Raw genomic sequence first — 20974 nt, 5'->3', positions numbered from 1 at the left:
GCAAAAAAGTAATCCCGCTACTGTCCTGATTACTTATTTTCAAAAGTATTTAGTTACTTTGTTACTTTTTAAAAACATGATATACAACCTGAATAGGCAATAGATCTTTCAGCCCAATTCAATTTTTTCTGCATAATCCATCAAAAAAATGTAATCAAATGGAAAAATATCTTTTTAAAACTTGTTTTATTAGTTTTAATCTTTTAACTTTATGCACATTGCATCAAGCAAAAATCTAATTATATGCAAGTCTTTGACTTGAAAAAATTTGTTTAAATTTTAAACCCATTTTCTGCATATTTGCATATTCCTTTTTTTTTTTCTTTTTTTTCGGTACATTAGCTATCAGAATTGTTGTCTGAAGGCCAGGAAAGAGCCCAACGGATTCTTATTCTTTCAAGTGGAGAAAATATGCCAGTGCCATATTGTTCCACTTGATTAATCTATATTATCATTGTTTATTTGATTTATTTTATTTTAAGTTATTACAAATTGCATGGAAAGGGAGAAAGAGAAAGAAAGAAAGAGAGGGGAGGGGGGGCAGTAAAAGAAGATACTGCAAAAATTCATTGAATCACCCGTTAAAAGAAGAAAAGAGAAAACAAACAACAAGAGAACAACACAATATAGAGACAACAACCTAGATATGTGTAAGTAACAGTAAATACTAAATACTGAATGATGTTGAACAACACGCAGGGCCGATAGTGCACAATATGCTTTAAGGTAGCAGCCAAGGAAGATATAGTTTGTGTATGTAAGCAACCATGTGTACACCAGTGCGTGAGCGCGCTTAAGTTCAAAGGTTTCTCCATGTAATTTGCTAAGGATCTGCGGAGGAGACCCGGGCCCGGACATCCATAGGATAAGGATAAGCTTTATTTGTCGGTTGCACTTGCCTGCAGCTGAAATGACAGACCTAGTCGACCATACATACAATACATACAATATACAAACTTACATTGGGGAGACAGGTCAGTCTAGGCAGCAAAAAACACTGAGATATGTAACACATGGGGGCAAATTCAGGAGGAAACAAAAGGATTTCTGCCCATGGTGACTTCCAACAAGGGAGTCATCATGAGGAGAAAACAAAAAACTCCATAGCACATAAAGAAGCACAAATATCATCACACTGTAACGCCATGAAACACAGACAAGCAACATAAGGTCAGGGGTACGCTGATATACACAGTGGTCATGGTCGCTGCGATTCCTCACGCCTCCAGGTGAGCCGCTATATCCATCGGGGGAGGTAAGCATGGGAGGAGGCGTTGGATCTGGGGAAGGGAGCGTGGTGACTGCATATCAGTATAAGTGTGCATGTGTGCGTGTGTGTCGGGGTGTGCGTCCTGACTTCAGCCTGAGAAAGTGTCCTTTCGCCTGTTAGGCAAAGATCAACAGTCCGCAGCCTACACAGGTGGCCTTGAGGAATAGGGCAGGGAGTCGTTATCATATCACTTGGAAGAATGTTGTTGTTCTCCTCGGCGTCAACCTTCAAGCAGCTGGCGCGGTCGGGGATGGGGTTATAGCTGCATTAGAGATGGAGGTAACTGGTGTAGGGCGAACGAACTGCATCCATTTTTCAGGCTCCCCAGAGTGCAAAAACCCAAGGAGGACCACCGGAGAGGAAACCGCGCCACCCTCCTGGAAAGAGCTGAGGAGAGCCCCAGACGTGGGGTCACCCAGCAATCACGGTGCAGAAGCCACAGAGGGCCGTAGTGACGAGCCCGCAGGCCCAGCAGGCAGCCTCCCGCACCAGAGCGGACCGAGCTGGGGTCCCAGAAGCCTAAGGACCGAGGGCACCCCACCCCCCAGAGGGGGCCTGACCCAGCCACGGGCGCCAGGCCCGTTAATGTTTAATGAAAGTAAAATGACACAGTTTCTTTTCTGATGTTTTGCAGAGGTAAACAAGATGAATAAATATGCAGGTATGTGTATGGACATATTTATATTGTGATTATGTTATATGGATTACACAAGATTGAAAATTTATCACCACCATATCTAATAAAGACTGTTACTGATGTCAGTAGAAAGAAAGTGGCTCTACACAGTGATTAAAATAATCTTTATACATGTACATGATTCAGAATACAGATACTCTGTTGCCAAAAAAGGTGACTTCAGTAACAATGCTTCAAAACAACAGGGTTATTTTTTCATATTATTTTTTTAATCCTGAAAAATATGAATAAATCTGAAATAGCAAATCTTTTTACGTGTTTTTTTTTCTGTTTCTGTCTCCAGTGGATGTAACTCTGGATCCTGCTACTGCTGCTGGCTGGGTGGTCCTGTCCCCGGATGGTAAAAAGGTGAGCTGTAATTATCAGCTGCGTGATTCCTGACTGTAACACCTTAACAAGAGCTCAGAGTTAAACAAAGTCTTGTCCTGTTTTTAAAAAATGATCCAACAAAGTGTTGATACTTGTGCAACTGTTTGTATAATTAAGTGTAAAGTCATTTGCTTAGTTAGTTATACACACTTAGCTCAGTTTAGCCCCGTAATGTTATTGGGAAAACACTTATTAAAGCACCTATTATTGGGAAATTGCATTTCTTGTCTGTGAAATTGGAGTTTGTGAATTACAGACAACAGCTAATGGATGACAGATATTATGCAGGAACTAAAATGATGGAAACTAGTGGATCAGAAGTCAGGAAGATGCAAAATAATGACAATTATGGCATCAGTAGTTGTTGTGAATGAATGTGATCGTGGCAATCCACAGGTGAGCCTGAGCTCCCAGCAGTGGAGGAACCCGCTACCTGACGACCCCCGCAGGTTCAACTCCTGCGTCGCTGTGCTGGGAAAACAAAGCTTCACATCTGGGAAACGTTACTGGGTGGTTCAGGTAGGATAAAAGGATCAAATAAATAACTGCTGTGATCAGTGTGAATATTATCCAAAGTGGAACACAACAGCTTTATTTAGAGTGAGATTTGGATTCAATTACACTAAAGAAAATTACACATGAACACCAACACACAAGCTTCGACTAGGACTGTATAATGTATATGATCTAAACAAGCAGGAAAATAAACTCTTCACGCCCCCTGGTGGCTACATGATGTTCACTTCTGGTTTTATATCTGTTGTGTTTACTGTCAGTAAAAATTTATTATCATTTAAAAAGCAATCTAAAGAAATTAAGTCCTACTCTGCAGTTTAGCATAATTTTTGTCCTTCTTTGTGTTTCAGGTTGGGGACAAAAGAGACTGGGATCTTGGGGTGGCCCGGGAGTCCATCAACAGGAAGGGTGCCATCACAATTTGCCCTGACAACGGTTACTGGGCGATATGCTGACGTAGCGGTGGTAGCCTGTGCGCCTGCGCTGGACCTTCCGTCACCCTTCACCTTAAAGAAATTCCTCAGAAAGTCGGTATATTCCTGGACTATGACGAAGGCTCGGTTTCCTTCTACAACACAGAGGCAAAGACTCACATTTATACTTACAGTGGGCTCACTTTCACCGAGCCGCTGTATCCGTACTTTAACCCCTGCATACATGACACCGGGAAGAACACGGCCCCGCTGGTTATCTGCCCGATCGAGGCTGGGATCACTGTAGACACTTCAGCACGTTGAACAAGAGACTCGGAGGATCCTTGTTAAAACCTCAAGAGTATCCACATTAGTTGTCTGGATAAGTTGTAATCTGTAAATGCAAACAAAAGGCACTTGGAGCAGAACGAAAGACCAAGAACAGGAGAAAATATTCTCCTGAATTTGTACGTGCTTTGTCTCTAGGGGCCACCGTAAATATACTTTTATTTATTCACTCCACATAAAATGTAATAAATAACTATTTAACATTTCAACTTTTAACTATTTAAATTTTCAGCTTTTTCCTTTTAAACAAATTTAAAGTGAAACAACACAAAACACTGCAAACCACAACACAATTAAATATAAATTAAAATATGAAACAAAAAGAAGATGCACATTCTCTGTCATATGGGCCTGCATGAATAAACTTTCTGAACCGTTTATCATCTGCAGCTGAAAATAGTTGTGTATGATTACTATACCTTTCTAATGTGACGTTGTTGTCCCTGGCTCTCTTTCTCTCTCTTTCCCTCCCGCTCTGTTCCTGTGCTACTGCGAGTGTAACTAACCCCCTCTTCCCAGCACAAAGCACAAGGCTCGCATGCGGAGTGAAGCGGAAAAAGTGCAAGAGAGAGGGTGAGAGAAAGAGAAAAAAAACACCACGGCTCCCAATAAGGAGCCGGCTCGCATCGTTCACTTCAAAGAGTTGGCTCTAAGAGCCGTTTCGTTCGCGACCGACACATCACCACTGCCTGTGTCTTTTCTCTGGAAATGAACATTTTCACCAACTCTCATGGCTGGAGAGAGTTGGTAGTCATATACAGTCTGTATAAGTGGGGTTAATATAATAAACATTTGTAGGGACATTGCAGTTACTATGAATTTACAGCAGTTACACAGTGATTAGTAATAAACAGAGCCAGTGAGAGTGAGTGGATTTAAGAAAGTGAGTGACTCAGGTGTGTCAGTTGGTGTGTCATCTGTTTTTGAGTGTAGGGGAGAGTTAGAATTTCTTGGTTTTAAAGCTATGTTAGGAATATTCATAATGTAATTTCCAAAACTTGCATATGATCTGCAATTTGTAGCAGATCTACTCCCACCGGGAGGAGGCCCCGGGGCAGACCCAGGACGCGCTGGAGAGATTATATCTCTCGGCTGGCCTGGGAACGCCTTGGTGTTCCCCCGGATGAGCTGGAGGAGGTGGCTGGGGAGAGGGAGGTCTGGGCTTCTCTGCTTAGGCTGCTGCCCCCGCGACCCGACTTCGGATAAAGCGGATGAGGATGGATGGATCTACTGACTATCACATAGCAGCTGGAGCAGTCTCCAATGGAGGTCAGTCCACTACTGCCACCTGTGGCCAAGTGCCATAGCCTGCCTACTACTAGATTAACTTGTGACACATCTGCACCTGTTTCTATGACCACATTGAGTAGAGTCTGAGTGGCTGCACTTACCCTGGTGCATTCAAATCCACCCACAAACATATTGAAAGATGCAATGCCAGCAACGTTAATTGTCAAGACTAAAACCAATCATTAAGCAAAGACAACAGGGATCATTTGTTTCTGTTTATTTAGCATGCACAACATTTATAGTCGCCTTCTGTACAGGGGAAGTCCACACACACAGTGTGGTACCACCTTCCGCAGAAAGCTGTTTTCGCGATCGCCTCCTGCATGAGAATATCACCAGGTAAACTCGCGACATTTTTAAACATTTGGTTGTTCAACAGCAACAGGACTGACAGTGTGTTTGAGGTAAACTCACAAATTTCACAGATGACACATTTGGTTTTTATTTGCTGTTTTGTCAGTAGCAGCTCCTGAAAAGCAAGTCTACCACACATCTGTTCGACCAACGCCAATTAATCTACGACGCCAGTTAATCTGGAACACCAGCCGCCGCCTTGGGTCTCTCCTCCTCCTGCCTCCCCTTCCCTCATCCACCTGCTGGCCTCTGTGGAAGCTCCGCCATAGCCACCACCAAACAACTGACTTATTTTTACACATCTGCCAGCATCTGGCCAATCCACCACCTTTCATTGTTTATACCGTTGCTAAAAGAAAAAAAAAAAGTCATGACCCATAACAACGAAAAATCACCATCGATGGTGGGCCGGACTCAAATGTTACTGAACTTCTCCAGCTATAGTCGTGCCATCAGTTAACCCTTTGCGTGCCAGCTGTGGCACGCATGCCCAGGGTTGCCGACCACAGACGTATCGTAAAAGAGTTAGTCATTTATTTTATTACTACCTGTAATTTATTGCAGTTTACTTGTATTTGCTTAATTGTTTACTAAATGTTTGAGGTGTGAAATAAACTGCAATGGAGTTTGAAAACAAAATATGGGTGTGTGTGGTTGGAGGATGTGTTTGTGCGGGGGTGTTTAGGTGGTGGGTGGGGCGTGAGCATTTTTCTTGTAAAACAAAGGGAGGCCTAGCAAAAAAAGTATGTCTCAACCTGTGAGAGAGACTTCAGTTCTTACATGTCAGGAGGAAGGGGACTGATCCTGCATGGATTTTTTTACTTGAAAGTGTAAAACGGGAAGTGAAAAATAAATGTTGTTGTTTTTGTTTTTTTGTTTCTTGGCTGTTTCTTCATTCATGCTTGTTCACTTTCAGTACTTGTACCTGACCATCTTCAGAGGAATGTGTTTTCATTTTTGTTAAGTCACCTAACAATGAGCTGTGACTCATTCACTCATTAAAACATGATGACGTCACCTAGTAAGAATACGTAGTTGATTGTTGTTCATTTGCTGTATCATATGTTTGAAAACCCACTTTTATTCCGTCTTTTAAATCAGAATGAGTTTGTATTACTTTTATTTATCTTATTTCTCACTCAAATCTTCTAATTTTATGATTCTTTTTCTTAACTCTTATCATATCTCCCTATGTTTTTATTTCTTTTATCTTAATTGTACAGCACCTTGGTCAACGGTTGTTGTTTTAAATGTGCTATATAAATAAATTTGACTTTGACTTTGACTATATGCTATCGTTAAAAAAAATGCAGTTGTGAACTTTCAGAAGAGGTTCAGTAACATTTGAGTCCAGTGATCTAATTTATGATTTTGATTAGAAAGAAGTAAATACAATATTTTAGCTCTTTCTCTGATGGGACTGAGACACTTATTATGTTTTCTAAATTCTGTCTACTGACTTTTATCCACAGAGTCCAACATTATTCATTTTGGGACAAATACTCGCTTCCAAAGTGATGGAAGAGTGTTTGCTTTTGTTTTTCTTGTGTGTTTTCTTTGATGAACATAAATAAAGATGTATGATAATAATGAAAGTACTTTGTCATGTCTCTTTACATGTCAGTTGTTTTAATCATGTAAAATCCCTTTTTATCTATTTGCATGTTTTTGTCCATTCTGGGTTTCCTTTTTTTATAATTTATAGTTATTAATATTGAATCGTTGCTTCCTTTTACGCAATCACACTGGCATAATGTTGGCAGGAAGCAGGTTTGAATTGGTTTCACAGGCATCACTTTTATGAAGACTTTTCTTAATTTAACTCAAAAAATCTGTTCTGTATTTTATCAGGTGCTTTTCACATCAGTTAGGGAGGACGCCTCAGTGTTTGGAGTCATATCAACCATTAACTTGACCCAAACTAGTTGAGACTGGGATATTTGAAGTTATCATAATAGCTTTCTTAACAAAACAGGCAGGTTGAACTCCTTAAATCCAGAATGGAGATGGTATATTGTTTGTTATGTCAGATTAATATGCTTTGAAAATCAACAAAGAAATAGTTTGTTAGTGTGTTGAATCCTGAGAATTCCAGACTTTATATTTAAATGTGTTACACTCAGGTTTGCATATTTGTGAGCAGTACAACAGGAACAGTTAGCAATGCTAAAAACATGGGCGTAACAGCCACGTGAGAAAACGTTTACAAGATGATTTATCATTCTGTCATCGTTCCTGACAGCTGTGTTTGGGATCAGGGGAACACGTGTGGAGTTTCACTTTAGGCCTTTCAGAGTTCCAGGAAGTACTTTCACACCAAACTGTGATTTTTTTCCGAGTAGTCGTAGAGAAAGCAAGTCAACTAAGCCAAATGAAACTTAACTAAAAACTGAAAAATTAATGCTAATAGCTCAAACAAATAAAACTGTGTCATCCAACTGGAAGTGAACTTTGACATCTACATGAGCTAATCCTTATGTTTGTCACTCTTTTCACTTCGTGGCCTAAATTCCCAAAGCCCCATTCTTCCTTCTCATCAAGGATTTGGTGAGCATGTCTGTCATGTCTTGTCTGGTGAGCGTAAGGAGGAGCCTAACCAGACAGGCAGGAATAAAGAGCCTGTCTCCTACACAGTGCCAGGAAGAGTCTGTTGCTGAAGGAGCTCCTCGGGGTCTCCACAGTATCATGCAGGGGGTTAGCAGTGTTGTCCATAATGAACCTTTGCTTGGCTAACATCCTCCTCTCACCCACCTCCTCTTTGGAGTCTAGGGGACTGGCCAGGACAGAGATGACCCTCTTTACCAGTCTGTTATACTCACAGCACTGTTCAGTATATCTATAGATAGCATGAGAAAAGTTGAATAACAAAAAATACCAGGAAGTTTTACACTAGCAGTTTCATCTGTCATCTGTTGTACACCATCTTACCACAATGATCCACACTCTGAATTACAGTAAGATACTGTCTCAGCTGACTGCAGGTTTCCCAACTTTCTAAACAGTCAAGCTGCATAATGAGCAAAACCAGCACCATTGCCCAACAATGAGCCACAAGCTAAGTTTCATGATTGTTAATATGCAAATTGTATAGATCGCTGATCAGAGGCAACAGTATCATTCACAGAGTTAAGGAATGGCTGCAATCACAGCATTGGTGAAAGAGGTCCCCTCAGGTCCCCTCAGTGCAGAGATGGTCGTTTCCATAATTGGACTCCATGAGTCTTTCCTCAAACAGGTGTTCCTCCCTGTCCACAGTGTCCTCATCATTGAACATAAGACATAGACTCATAAACAGATACTATGACATCACAGACATGGCAACAGAGGGAACACAGTGACGTGGGACCCGGGCAGGCACAGAGACACAGACTAGACACAGAACAGAGGGGGGCTCAAAATACAAAAACACAAACCAAAACACAGGATAATAATAATCAACACAGCACAACAAGAGAATCAGAACATAACCCATAATACAGAATCATACCAAAACATAAGAAACTCAAAATGACCAAGAACCGTGACAGTTGCGTTATGTTGGTTTTGTTTTGTTTAATGGTGATGTTACTGTAAAATAACTTTGACATTTATTATTGTAAACAATTTTTGTTTATTGTAAGAACTCAATAAATACATGGAAGAAAAAAGAAGTGGTGAAAAAGTTCAACAACAAAGCATAACAGTAATGCAAAACTTAGAGAGACTTCAGTTCTACAGTTCTATAATGGGGGAGCAGTAACTGTTTTAGTAATCACTCAAAGCCAAAACTGTCATTGGAACAAAGACTTGCACTGCCCTAGTTAATGCTTTGCTGTGACAGCGTGCCAATTTAACACGCGAGGCAACAATCATACAGAGAACAAGCAAGAACGACACATGAGTTTGGTGTGGCATTCAGGTGAAAGCTTAAACAGGACACATCCAGCTGGAACCTGAATGAATGATGACACACTGTAAGCGTGAAGCAGTGAAACAACACAGAGCAGAATAGGAACAGTGATACTTCTAACAGAAGCAGGGGCTGTAGCACCTCCATCAAAGTGTGTGGAAAACAAAAGAATCATTCATTTGGAATTCAGTATTTGCTTTTGCAGATATACATCTGTATACCTTTTCATTTCTTCTTCTACATAAACGTGGAGCAGGCTGCTCATGGTGTTTAATGTCTTTATTTGGGTGTGTTTGTACCGATGTGCCACTACCTAATGCCATTACTGTATATGACATGAAAAGCATTCCTGCATATTTTTAGCTATCTGTGTCACATAGGATGGATTAGAAAAATCCATCTCTGACCTGGGAATGATTCAGCCCAACAACACAGGGTGTGTTAATTAAGGCCTCCATGACACTGAAAGGAGCCTTACTCATAAGAGAAACCAGAGATTCCTCGACTAAATTTCTCTATTTACAAATGTAAAATTACTAGAAACATAAAATGAGAGATTTTACAATTTGTGGTATCTTGTAGCAACATTGCTAAGTGCTTAGTGTGGGGAAGATCTTTGTTCTGTTCCACAGGTCTGGTTAAAGGCTAAAGGTGACAAAGGTTTTGCAGCCGGGTCCAAAGGGTCTCACAGGGGTCGGGAATGAATTTTCCCAAGGGGTCACATGAGAAGCTGGGACTGTTGTGGAGGCCCACTGTTTATAAGCTTATTAGTGCGGCCCTCCACAACAGTCCCAGCTTCTCATGTGACCCCATGAGAGGCTCTGCCATTGGCCTCCTTTAGGTTTATATTTCTGAATATATTTTTGTAGCCCATAAATAAATATTTTCTGTTTGAATCTTTTCATGTTCATCATAAAAGGAAACGTATGTCCAATGAAAGCCAATAGGAAGGTAGATTATTGCTGCACCAAACAGCCTAGAAAGCGCACATTGTCGTTGCCTGTATTTATTAATTGCTTGGATTTAATCTGTAGTTAAACTGATAACTGCAGACAAAAACATTTGCAACAGCGAACAGCAATTAAAATGTCAAGTAAAAACTAGGCAGAGCTAACAGGGAGAACAAGAAGAACCGGTATAACTCTTTGGGAAATTCCTCTGTGGGAGGAACTTTGTACTGTGTTTTCCTTTTTAGAGAGAGGACCGTGTTTTTGTGGACATTCGTACTGCGTTCAACACTCTTTCAAGGACTCTCTGTCTGCAGACCTAAACAAGTAAGGCATTATTTATACTAAGCAGATAGTGTAGAGAATAAGAATGCATGAAACAAGACATCAGCTACCTTTAAATTAAAATAGTAAAATTGTCAGGGTCCTGCGTCTCCTGACCCAGCGTTTTTAGTTCTTTGTGATTTTTGTATTATTGTACTTGTGTGATTTATTCTATGGTTTCTAGTTTTGATCCCTTGCCCTTCATGTCTCTCTGTGTCCCCTCTGTTCTGTGTAAGTCTGTCTGCATGTTTGAGTTTCCCTCTGTGTCTTTTGGTTCGTCGAGTCCTCTGCCTTACTGGTTATGTCTCTGTGTTTCTTAGTTGCTGTCTCCAACGTGTCAAGTTCGCGTCTCTGCGTCATACTTCCTGTTTTACTTTGAAGGTCCGTGTCTTATGTGAATGTGTCCTGCTTTGCTCCCTTGTCTCGTCAGTTCTGATTTCTCCCAGCTGTGCTCTCCTTCTGTGTCTCATTCCCCTCGTTACTTCCTAGTGTATTTAAACCTTGTGTTTCTCTGAGTCAGTGTTGTGTTGTACCCTCAACAAGCTGTGTGTTCTGCTTCCGTGTTTCTAGTGTTTAGTCACCTGCTCAGGTTTAGTATTTATTTTCTAGTGTTTCAGTCCTCAGTTCCTCTGTTCAGACTTTTGTTTGTCTTTTGGTGAGTTTAGTTAGTACGAGGTTTTTCCCAGCAATAAAGCTGCGCTTTAAGTTGTACTTCCATGTCTGAGTCCTGCATTTTGGATCCACCACTCCTGCTTGCCTGCCTGCCACACAGCCAACCATGACAAAAATAGTAAAAGTGGATATCTTACAGATGATGTGTAAAATGCAGGTGTATGTATTGTGAATGTAATTTGAGATTTCAACCTTTAAAATAGAGTAACTACTACTACTTTTACATTTTTCACACACCTTAGTTGGAGTTTGAGTGTTAGAGAGAACACAGGGGCAAGCAGTGACTCAATGAAATGCATTAATAATGAGCTGAAGGCTAAATTTATTGGGAAGTAAGTGAGTAAAATAGCTAACATAGTGATAAATTTTAAGAAAGGGCTCAAAAACAATTTCTCTTTCAGTCTTTTCCATTTGAATTTTACCCATCGTCTCAACACTTCTTCTTTTAATTTAGTCAGTCTACCCTGAAATAAGGAGAATTTCTTTGATTTGAAGTTTGACTACAAAGAAAACTAAATAAAAATTAATGGAACTAAAATAAAAACTAATGAGTGAATAAGTCTGAGATGCTTCTCCTTCTATTGCTTCTTTCACAGCCCATTTTTTGGTCTTGATATAAAAAATGTTGTTATAAGTTATAACAAGGACCTTCTGACTCTGTTTGTAATGTCAACAAATTGCACAGTTTTCACAGTTTTGATGCTGCTGTGCAAATGTGTACAGATTACCTTATATATTTGCGATCTGCAGATTAAACTTAAACGTAGTTGTGGTCTTAGAAGCATCTGAAAAAAATGTGTTCACTGTTCTTTGTATGACGTCATGATGAGGTTTTATTTATTTTCTTGTTTTCTGGGAAATATAAGTGAATTATAACTAAAAAGGGCACACTGGGCTATTTACTTTGATTGTATATTTAAAAATACCTTTTAGTTTTGGTTTCCCATCTAGATTTAAATTTGTTGAGTCAGTTATTTAAAACCAGTGACCTATTGATCAAAATTTTCCTACATGATTCAACATTTTCTGGGTAGTCAGCCTTTTTTCGGACTTTTTAAAATGTAGATTTTTACACCTGCATCTTTACAATCTGACTAGAAGAGTTAAAATCTATGTTGCACAGCATAGCGCACACAGGAATTTCAGTGATTGTGGGTAACAAAATGTAATTTCTCTGTCAGAAACATGGCCTCCATATTGTCTGAGGAGCAATTTCAGTGCAGCATCTGTCTGGACAGCTTCAAAAGCCCTGTCTCCATCCCGTGTGGGCACAATTTTTGCCTGGAATGCATCAAACACTATTGGGATGTGGCACATAAGTCGGAGTGTCCGCTGTGCAAAGAATCCTTCAGAAGTCGCCCTGAACTCAGGATCAATCATGCCTTGAAAGACATCACTGAAAAATTTCAAAGGTTGGTTGATTATAACGATACTATAGTGTTTTATTTCAATGCTTTAGCAGATTTGATTAAAAATTAATCAGATGTACATCATCATCTTAAAGATCTTTGAAGGAAAAACCAGGATACAGACCAGTACCAGCAAAGAGACAAAGCGTGCCACGACAGTCCTCCAAGTCTGAAGAAGAGAAGGAGAGCAAGAGGATCAAGGTGGGAGAAAGAAGTGGTTAAATATAATGATGTTTATGAATTATCTTATAAGGAACTCCAGGTAATCCATAATGTAAAATACATGTTTTTAACTTCAACCTCTGCAGACTCAGATAAAGAAGACCCAAGAGCAGTATCAACAGATGATCCAGACCCGAATCAGAAAGACCGAGGAGATCAAACAGTCAATGGAGCTGAGCAAAGTGAGCATTGCTTTTTAATCATTTACAGACATGAACATTTCTCTTGTTTGTAGAAGCTCACATCAGAAGAAAAACAGCAGTGTTGCACTGCTTCATGTAGACTGTATTTAAAAGACAGAGAAGACTCCCCCTGCTGGTCATTAAAAAAATGCATTAGCTTCACTTTTCAAGCCTGGAATCCACTTTTTATTTGCAGTTTATCCTGCTATTATATGCATGTAGACTTAAGTAACCATGTGCACAAAAGACTACAGGGCAGAGTAATTGTAGAAACCTAAAACTTGTACATCTTCTAAAGTCAGGATTACTTCGGTCAAAGTATTTTCCCATCAGCTGTAATTCATATTTGGCAGCATGTCTCTGTTTAAAGAGCTATTTTGCTCTTTTATGGGTTTTTTTTAATGATATAATGAAGTAAACCTTCATTATTTAGACACAAAGACACATGGAAAAGTTGGGCTGAAGGTTGGTTGGGACAATAGATCAGCTGTTATCAGAGGACTATAGGCTGATCTCACTGAGCTCATCTTCTTTTTGAACTTATGTCTGCTTTTGGGGGGAAATGTGTGAAGTTATGGGCATATTAATAAGAATCATCATACATAAGCAGTTTTTCCCTAAGTTTCATTTGTTTTGCATTTCATTGAAGAAGGGGTTGCAAAGTGCAAAAGTGGTGCATTTTAACATATTTCACATATTAATTAAACTCATTTCATATCTGCAGAGAAATAAAGAAAGAGAGATACAGGCCAGCGTTCAGGCTGCCACAATGATGATAAGTGCCATTGAGAGAAACCAGGCTTTGCTCATCGAGGAGATCGAACAGAAGCAGGAGGTGGCTGAGAAGAGAGCAGAGGAGCTTCTCAAGGAGATCAGCCAGGAGATCAATGAGCTGCAGAAGAGACGCAGTGAGCTGCACCTCCTGGAGCACATTGAGAACCCAGTTCAACTCCAGCAGGTCAGAATCAGTATTTATGTTTAATATTTCTGCTCAGCCAAGCAAGTTTAAAGCATCTAAAGCGATTGTAATATGATATGAATACAAACCGGCCTGTCTGCTTGTTAGTGAAATCATTTATTTGTGCTCATTTCTGTCACTGATGCTGTTTTAGAACTTTTTACGTCTGAATGCTCCGATGTCCGTCAAGCACTGGGCTGACGTCAGAGTCCAGTCGGACAGCTACGTGGGGACTGTGAGGAGAACTTTCTCCAAACTGGTCGACATCTGCCAGGAACTGGAGAAGAAACTGTGTGCAGAGGGTCTGTAATACTTATGATGAGATGACAGTCTCTTTGGAACAAGAGGCTTTATTCTTTGCATCACCAGTTCCTTTGGTTTTATAATAATCCTGCCACTTTGTGTTTTACATATGTATTTATATCATATTTTACACTTTAAGTCTGCGCATAAGTGGTACACTTAGGGTCCAAAAATAAATCTTAACATTCACCAAAATTTTAGTGAATATTTTAATTGTTCTACGTTAAAACTAAAATGATACAGTTTCTTTTCTTTCTTTTTTTTTGCAGAGGTAAGCAAGATTAATAAATATGCAGGTATGTATATGCATGTGATCTTTATATTGTAAATAAGTTATATAGACTACGCCATATCTACTAAAGACTGTTACTGATGTCACTGTAAAGAAAGTGGCTCTTCACAATGATTATAATAAAAATCTTTATACATGTACATGATTCAGAATCCAGATACTCTGTTGCCAAATAAGGTGACTTCAGTAACAATGCTTCAAAACAACAGAGTTTTTTCATATTGTTTCTTTAATCCTGAAAAATAAGAATAAATCCGAAATAGGAAATCTTTTATCTGTTTTTTTTCCTGTTTCTGTCTCCAGTGGATGTAACTCTGGATCCTGTTACTGCTGCTGGCTGGGTGGTCCTGTCCCCGGATGGTAAAAAGGTAAGCTGTAATTATCAGCTGCGTGATTCCTGACTGTAACACCTTAACAAAAGCTCAGAGTTAAACAAAGTCAAGTTTTGTCCTGGTGTATAAAAAAAAGAGCCAACAAAGTGTTATTGAAGCTGTCAGAAATGTGCAGCTGTTTGTATAATTAAGTGTATAGTCATTCGCTTAGTTAGTTATGATCACTTAGCTCATTATAGCCCTGTAATATTGCATTTCTTGTCTGTGAAATTAGTCTGTGAATTACAGACAACAGCTAATAAATGACAGATATTATGCGGGAACTAAAATGATGGAAACTAGTGGCCCAGAAGTCAGGAAGATGCAAATTATGGCATCAGTAGTAGTTTTGAATGAATGTGATCGTGGCAATCCACAGGTGAGCCTGAGCTCCCAGCAGTGGAGGAACCCGCTACCTGACGACCCCCGCAGGTTCAACTCCTGCGTCGCCGTGCTGGGAAAACAAAGCTTCACATCTGGGAAACGTTACTGGGTGGTTCAGGTAGGATAAAAGGATCAAATAAATAACTGCTGTGATCAGTGTGAATATTATCCAAAGTGGAACACAACAGCTTTATTTAGAGTAAGATTTGGATTAAAATACACCAAAGAAAATTACACATGAACACACACACACAACACCTGTGACTAGGACTGTATAATGTATATGATCTAAACAAGCAGGAAAATAAAACTCTTCGCGCCCCCTGGTGGCTACATGATGTTCACTTCTGATTTTATATCTGTTGTGTTTACTGTCAGTAAAAATTTTATTATCAGTGTGTAGAGCCCTACTCTGCAGTTTAGCATAATTTTTGTCCTTCTTTGTGTTTCAGGTTGGGGATAAAAGAGACTGGGATCTTGGGGTGGCCCGGGAGTCCATCAACAGGAAGGGCGCCATCACAGTTCGCCCTGACAACGGTTACTGGGCGATATGCCGACGTAACGGTGGTAGCCTGTGCGCCTGCGCTGGACCCTCCGTCACTCTTCACCTTAAAGAAATTCCTCAGAAAGTTGGTATATTCCTGGACTATGACGAAGGCTCGGTGTCCTTCTACAACACAGAGGCAAAGACTCACATTTATACTTACAGCGGGCTCACTTTCACTGAGCCGCTGTATCCGTACTTTAACCCCTGCCTTCATGACAACGGGAAGAACACGGCCCCGCTGGTTATCTGCCCGATCGAGGCTGGGATCACTGTAGACACTTCAGCACGTTGAACAAGAGACTCGGATCCTTGTTAAAACCTCGAGAGCATCCACATTAGTTGTCTGGATAAGTTGTAATCTGTAAATGCAAACAAAAGGCACTGGGAGCAGAATGAAAGACCAAGAATAGGAGAAAATATTCTTCTCCCAAGTGTAAAGCGAACACCCTGAATATTATCCTGGTACAGACTGCAAGCCCAAGCTTAGCTCCTGCAAGGTGTTTGGACATATTTATTTATTTATTCCAGTCAAAAGTCATAGTTTAACTGTGAGGTTTGCTAATGTATCTTAATCTTCCTGATAATATCTATAAAGAGGTTTTAAAAAAGAACTAAAGACCCAAGCAAGGGTTCATCTGAACCATCCACTTATGTCTACTAAGGTAGGACAAATATATGTAAATGGGGACAAAACTTCCACTGATTACTGACACTGTTCTCTGACAATGACACATTAGTGATGGTGTAGGAACTATAGGATAAATCTTTACACGATCACTGTGGATATCACTGCATGGATCCTGCATTCATGTTAAAATTATAGTCTACATTTTGGCACTACTCATTCTTTGGTAATTTAATGTTATATAATTTATATTATAGCTCGAGGACTAATTTATAAGAACTTTATGACTCTAACTTTTATTCTGTTTAAGGTCAGGGACAATTCACATAATTGCATGTCTGTTTTTAGTTGGTAGCATTCAACTCAGTTTTACTTATACAGCGCCAAATCACAACAACAGTCGCCTCAAGGCGCTTTATATTGTAGGGTTTACCTTAGAATAATAAATACAGAGAAAAACCCAACAATCATATGACCCCCTATGAGCAAGCACTTTGGCAACAGTGGGAAGGAAAAACTCCCTTTTAACAGGAAGAAACCTCCAGCAGAACCAGGCTCAGGGAGGGGTCATCTGCCACAACTATTTGGGGTGTAGATCATAATACTACAGTAATATATTAATATCAGTATATCTTGTGCGTGTAAGACATCTAGTATATGTAATTTCTTGTCATCATTGTAAAAATTTGGATTATTGTGACGTATTTAAGATGAAATAAATGTGAACTGAATCCCTGAGAGTCTGCTGTGTTCTTTTAACTTGCAGTTTTTATCCCAGTGCAGAGTTTAGAGAAAATCTAAAGTTAGAATTAGAAAACAGAGCACAGAAAACATATCTATCATTTCCTTTTCGCAGAACCTAACACTGCTCTTACACTTAGTGCAACTTACATTTGTGCACAGGTACATTACACTTATATTTTACACTTCACTTACATTTACACTGTAAAATGTAGGTGTAATTTACAAAATGCAAACTATACTTACATTTTACAGTTACACTTGCTTTGCTTTGCTTTTTACAAATGAACATTTTCCCATAAGGTTCTGCTATACCCTGTGTTGTATTAAGTGACAATTGCACTTCTTTGTCTTGTGCATAAACATGATTAAAAACACCAAGTCACAACCTTCTGCTGTTGAGCATTATATCTGAATATCTGAATTTGTAGTCAGATGAATGAAAAGAGATTCCTGAATAAAAGTTAAAGAGTTTGTTTTACAACACAGCTTACTTAGAATGAGAAAATATGCAGATAAGATAGGTTTTTGGTGCTAATTACCCTCGAGTAGTCTCAGACCAAAAAATACTGCTTTTCTCATGTTTGTACACTAATTACGGAGCCCCGCAGGGGACATGGGAGAAAAAAAAATTACGATGAACTTTTGCGGGATCTCGCAAAACTAACTCGGGATCTCGCAAAACTTTTGCGGGATCTCGCAAAACTAACTCGGGATCTCGCAAAAGTTGAATTCCAACAATGGCGGCAGCTACTTAGTTGTAATATTACTCTTTCTGGGTCACAAAATAAACTTTTAAGATATTTTGAGGCGTGAATGTAGCTATGTAAACGTCAAATATCTGCTCGGTTTACAAGACATCACATATTAGCAAAAGTGCTCCGACGTTTTCGGAGATCTGACACCCACCATCTCGAAGCTAACGGGAGGTCGAGACCTACTACAGCCGGGAGGAACACCGCTCTCCCGGCACATCGTGCCTCGACCTCCCGGTCGGCTTCGAGCTGGCGGCCTCCGAAGAATGCGGCTAGAACTTTTGCGAGATCCCGCAAAAGTCCGTCTTAATTTTTTTTTCTCCCATGTCCCCTGCGGGGCTCCGTAACTAATAGTTTCTGAACAGCACAGTTAAGGACAGTGACATTCTCTCAGTTCAAATATGGACTGTTTTTTTGTACCAGTTTATGCCAGTTTATTTTTTCTTAAAGTGTGGACCTAAAAAAAAAAAAAAATCTGTAGTCTGAACTGTGACTGAATGAAATGAGCAGCAGTTACTTTGTCGTTCAGTAGAGCAAACATAGGAGCAGACACTGACCCACAGCAGCATTTTTAAATGACCACTGGGTGTCGCTGTAGCCTTAAAATTCACATAGAACCCAGAATGAAGCAGTATGTATAGTTCTGTTGTCTCCAAGACTAAACTAGAAGCTGCTGATGACTGAAACATTCGGCAGGTGGCGTGATTTACCAGATAAACCCACGTGAAGGATAAAAGTCCCAAAAACCCTGGCTCTGCTCTGCCTGTACATCTCTGAGTGTGTGGGTGAGGTGAGAAACAGAATGAGGCATGAATACTGTCCACTTTGCTGTCACTGCTTCAGGGCTGAAAGTATTTGGAGATAGTGGAGTTCCTGTCAAAATAAAAATATTGCTCACCGATCCCAAACAGGATGTTGCACATCTGTGACAGCAAAGGGTTAAAGATTTTTATTTATTTATTTTTTTAATTTATTGCAGCTTTGACTAAACCTGATATGTGTTTTGGTTTCGGTTACAGCTGACCATCACCTGACTGCCAAGCTAACAGTCTCCAGTATAACAGACACTGAGGAGTGCACAATTACAGCAGCTGTGATAAATGTGGATAAAAGCACTGAAGGGGCTTTTGAAGTAGACAAGGTAGTATCCTCATGAGACCCTGAACTGGGATGCACAGATCGCATCCTGACTGTCCAGCATAAGAGTCCAGACTGGCATCTGTTAAAAGAAAACTGTTGTATAATTATGCTGTGGAGGGACAAAGCACAAATATGCAGTATATAGACAGCTCTCCCTTTTTAGACATGCTTTGATTTGAATGCCACCGTCTCTGTGATGCTTCAGCACAAGATTTGTTACAGACATTCAAATCTTTCCCAGAGGAACAATGCTGCCGATTTTGCAGATTTCCTCACTTTTCATCGGGCTGTATCACAAGAACCAGTTGCAGTTTTGTTTTGTTTTTTGGCTGCGGATCAAATATGTTGAGAAATTTCTGATTTTTCCACTACAAGAGCGAGAATCTTCATGTCTTCCTTCTTTTTTTCCAGGCGCCTGATTGACACAGGCTAGGACATCATCCCAGGCTGCTCTGTTCGTGCAGATGATCAGACACGTAACTTTGTTGGACTGGAAGGATTCTGGGCGATCTGTAAACTATTTGCTGCTGAATTTCCACGGCAGGTCAAAACAAACCTCAGGTCACCAGGAAATAAACTGCTGCTTCCTGTGGCCACTCCAGCCCTGCCGGGGACAGAAATCTACTCCCCACCAGTGCCACTCCATAACAACACTTTACACTAAATTTACAGTTTACAGTGATCTTTAAACAACGGCACACACACCAGTTATATAAATATTTCCCAGGTCCATCCCTATTAAATGTCTTACATCCCAGCACAGTAGTCTTACACTAGCAGACATATTTATTTATAGCAAAGGTACATGTAGATTTATCCTTGTTGACAAATTAAAAAAATTAACATGATAAAAAATAAAAACAAATATAGAGGACCCTTAAAGAAAAGCTCTCTATCTCCCCAAATAAACAGCAGGAAGTAAGCTTGAAAAAGATGATTTTTCAGTGCATGAGCTGAAACTTAGCCTCCTGGATGCGAGGTAAAACATCTTCACAGGCTTAAAAAAGTCCAGTTGCCTTTTTGTTCAAGTTCTTCAACAGGAAAGAAGCAAAAACATTTAGAGCATTCACATTCGTCCTGTCAATGACCCGTTCTACCACATCCCACTTCTCAGGTGAACACAGACACTCTCACAGTGAACTCATTGTCCTGATCATGGAACCAGTTTTAGACTTTGTGGCGTCTCCAGTTTGTACACTAAAAGTTAATGTCACGCCACCACATGGCTGTTATCCCTAGTTGATGCTTGATAACCTAATAAAATCTGGACTTTTTACATTTGGTTGTGAACAACTGTGTTTTAACTCATACCTGTTTAATTTCCAAACCTCAGTTTGTTGTTTAAACCAAATGAATCAGCCTGTTAGTAAAACCAAAACTTACGCTGCCCCTCTGACCTCCTCACACTGCCTTTAGTTGCTGTTTTTAGAGAGGAGGAGTTTCAGTCGTCTTGTTTGCTTAATCAAAGGAGGTGATAGCAGTCTCCCGAGTCTGCTAATAAGTGAAGGAGTCCACCAATATTACCAATATCTAGGGGAGAGATAACTGATAAAAGCCACTTCAAATTAACTGATAACAAACTGACTGTGATATTAAAACCCTCGTTCACTGACATTAATGTGATAAAAATACTCAAAGAGCTTTACAGCACCACAGCCTGGGGATTTGTACTGCTGATGTTAAATGTTGAGCCAGTTCTGTCACTGATGATGATGTTTCAGTCGGCGATCTTGTGTTTTCACCTTTCTGATCTTGGATGTGAACATTAACTGCAGCTCTTCACGTGTGTCAGCAGGAGTTTAGGACTCAGTGCTGCCACATGACTGCATCAGTGAGCAGGTGCACGTGTGTTTCTAATAAAGTGGTCTGTACGTGTACAAAGCTTATTATTGGTTAACGAAACATGATGTGTGTTAATGGTTAAACTACCCGACTTTCACACTGAAGGCTGGAGTC

The 20974-nt window shown here is 40.0% G+C and overlaps 2 protein-coding genes across 2 annotated transcripts; both read left to right on the top strand.

The window, feature by feature from the left end:
- The first annotated feature begins 1379 nt into the window (after positions 1-1379).
- Positions 1380-3840, top strand: LOC116310300 (erythroid membrane-associated protein-like). Its single transcript, XM_039610039.1, is given in 4 exon segments — positions 1380-1931; positions 2251-2315; positions 2733-2855; positions 3203-3840. Coding segments are annotated over 4 exon segments (591 nt in total). The 5' UTR covers positions 1380-1915; the 3' UTR covers positions 3590-3840.
- A 6542-nt stretch (positions 3841-10382) lies between these two features.
- On the top strand, positions 10383-17118 carry LOC116310299 (E3 ubiquitin-protein ligase TRIM39-like). The gene is made up of 10 exons (XM_031727054.2): positions 10383-10420; positions 12271-12501; positions 12594-12699; positions 12807-12902; positions 13627-13860; positions 14015-14162; positions 14433-14459; positions 14759-14823; positions 15206-15328; positions 15663-17118. The coding sequence occupies exons 2-10, from the start codon at positions 12275-12277 to the stop codon at positions 16047-16049; spliced, it is 1413 nt and encodes a 470-aa protein (XP_031582914.2). The 5' UTR covers positions 10383-10420; positions 12271-12274; the 3' UTR covers positions 16050-17118.
- Positions 17119-20974: the final 3856 nt, after the last annotated feature.

The sequence above is a fragment of the Oreochromis aureus genome, linkage group 3 (assembly GCF_013358895.1).
Source record: "Oreochromis aureus strain Israel breed Guangdong linkage group 3, ZZ_aureus, whole genome shotgun sequence".
Taxonomy (NCBI): Eukaryota; Metazoa; Chordata; class Actinopteri; order Cichliformes; family Cichlidae; genus Oreochromis; species Oreochromis aureus.
The sequence above is the reverse complement of the archived record's forward strand: the minus strand, read 5'-3'. Positions and strand labels throughout refer to the sequence as shown.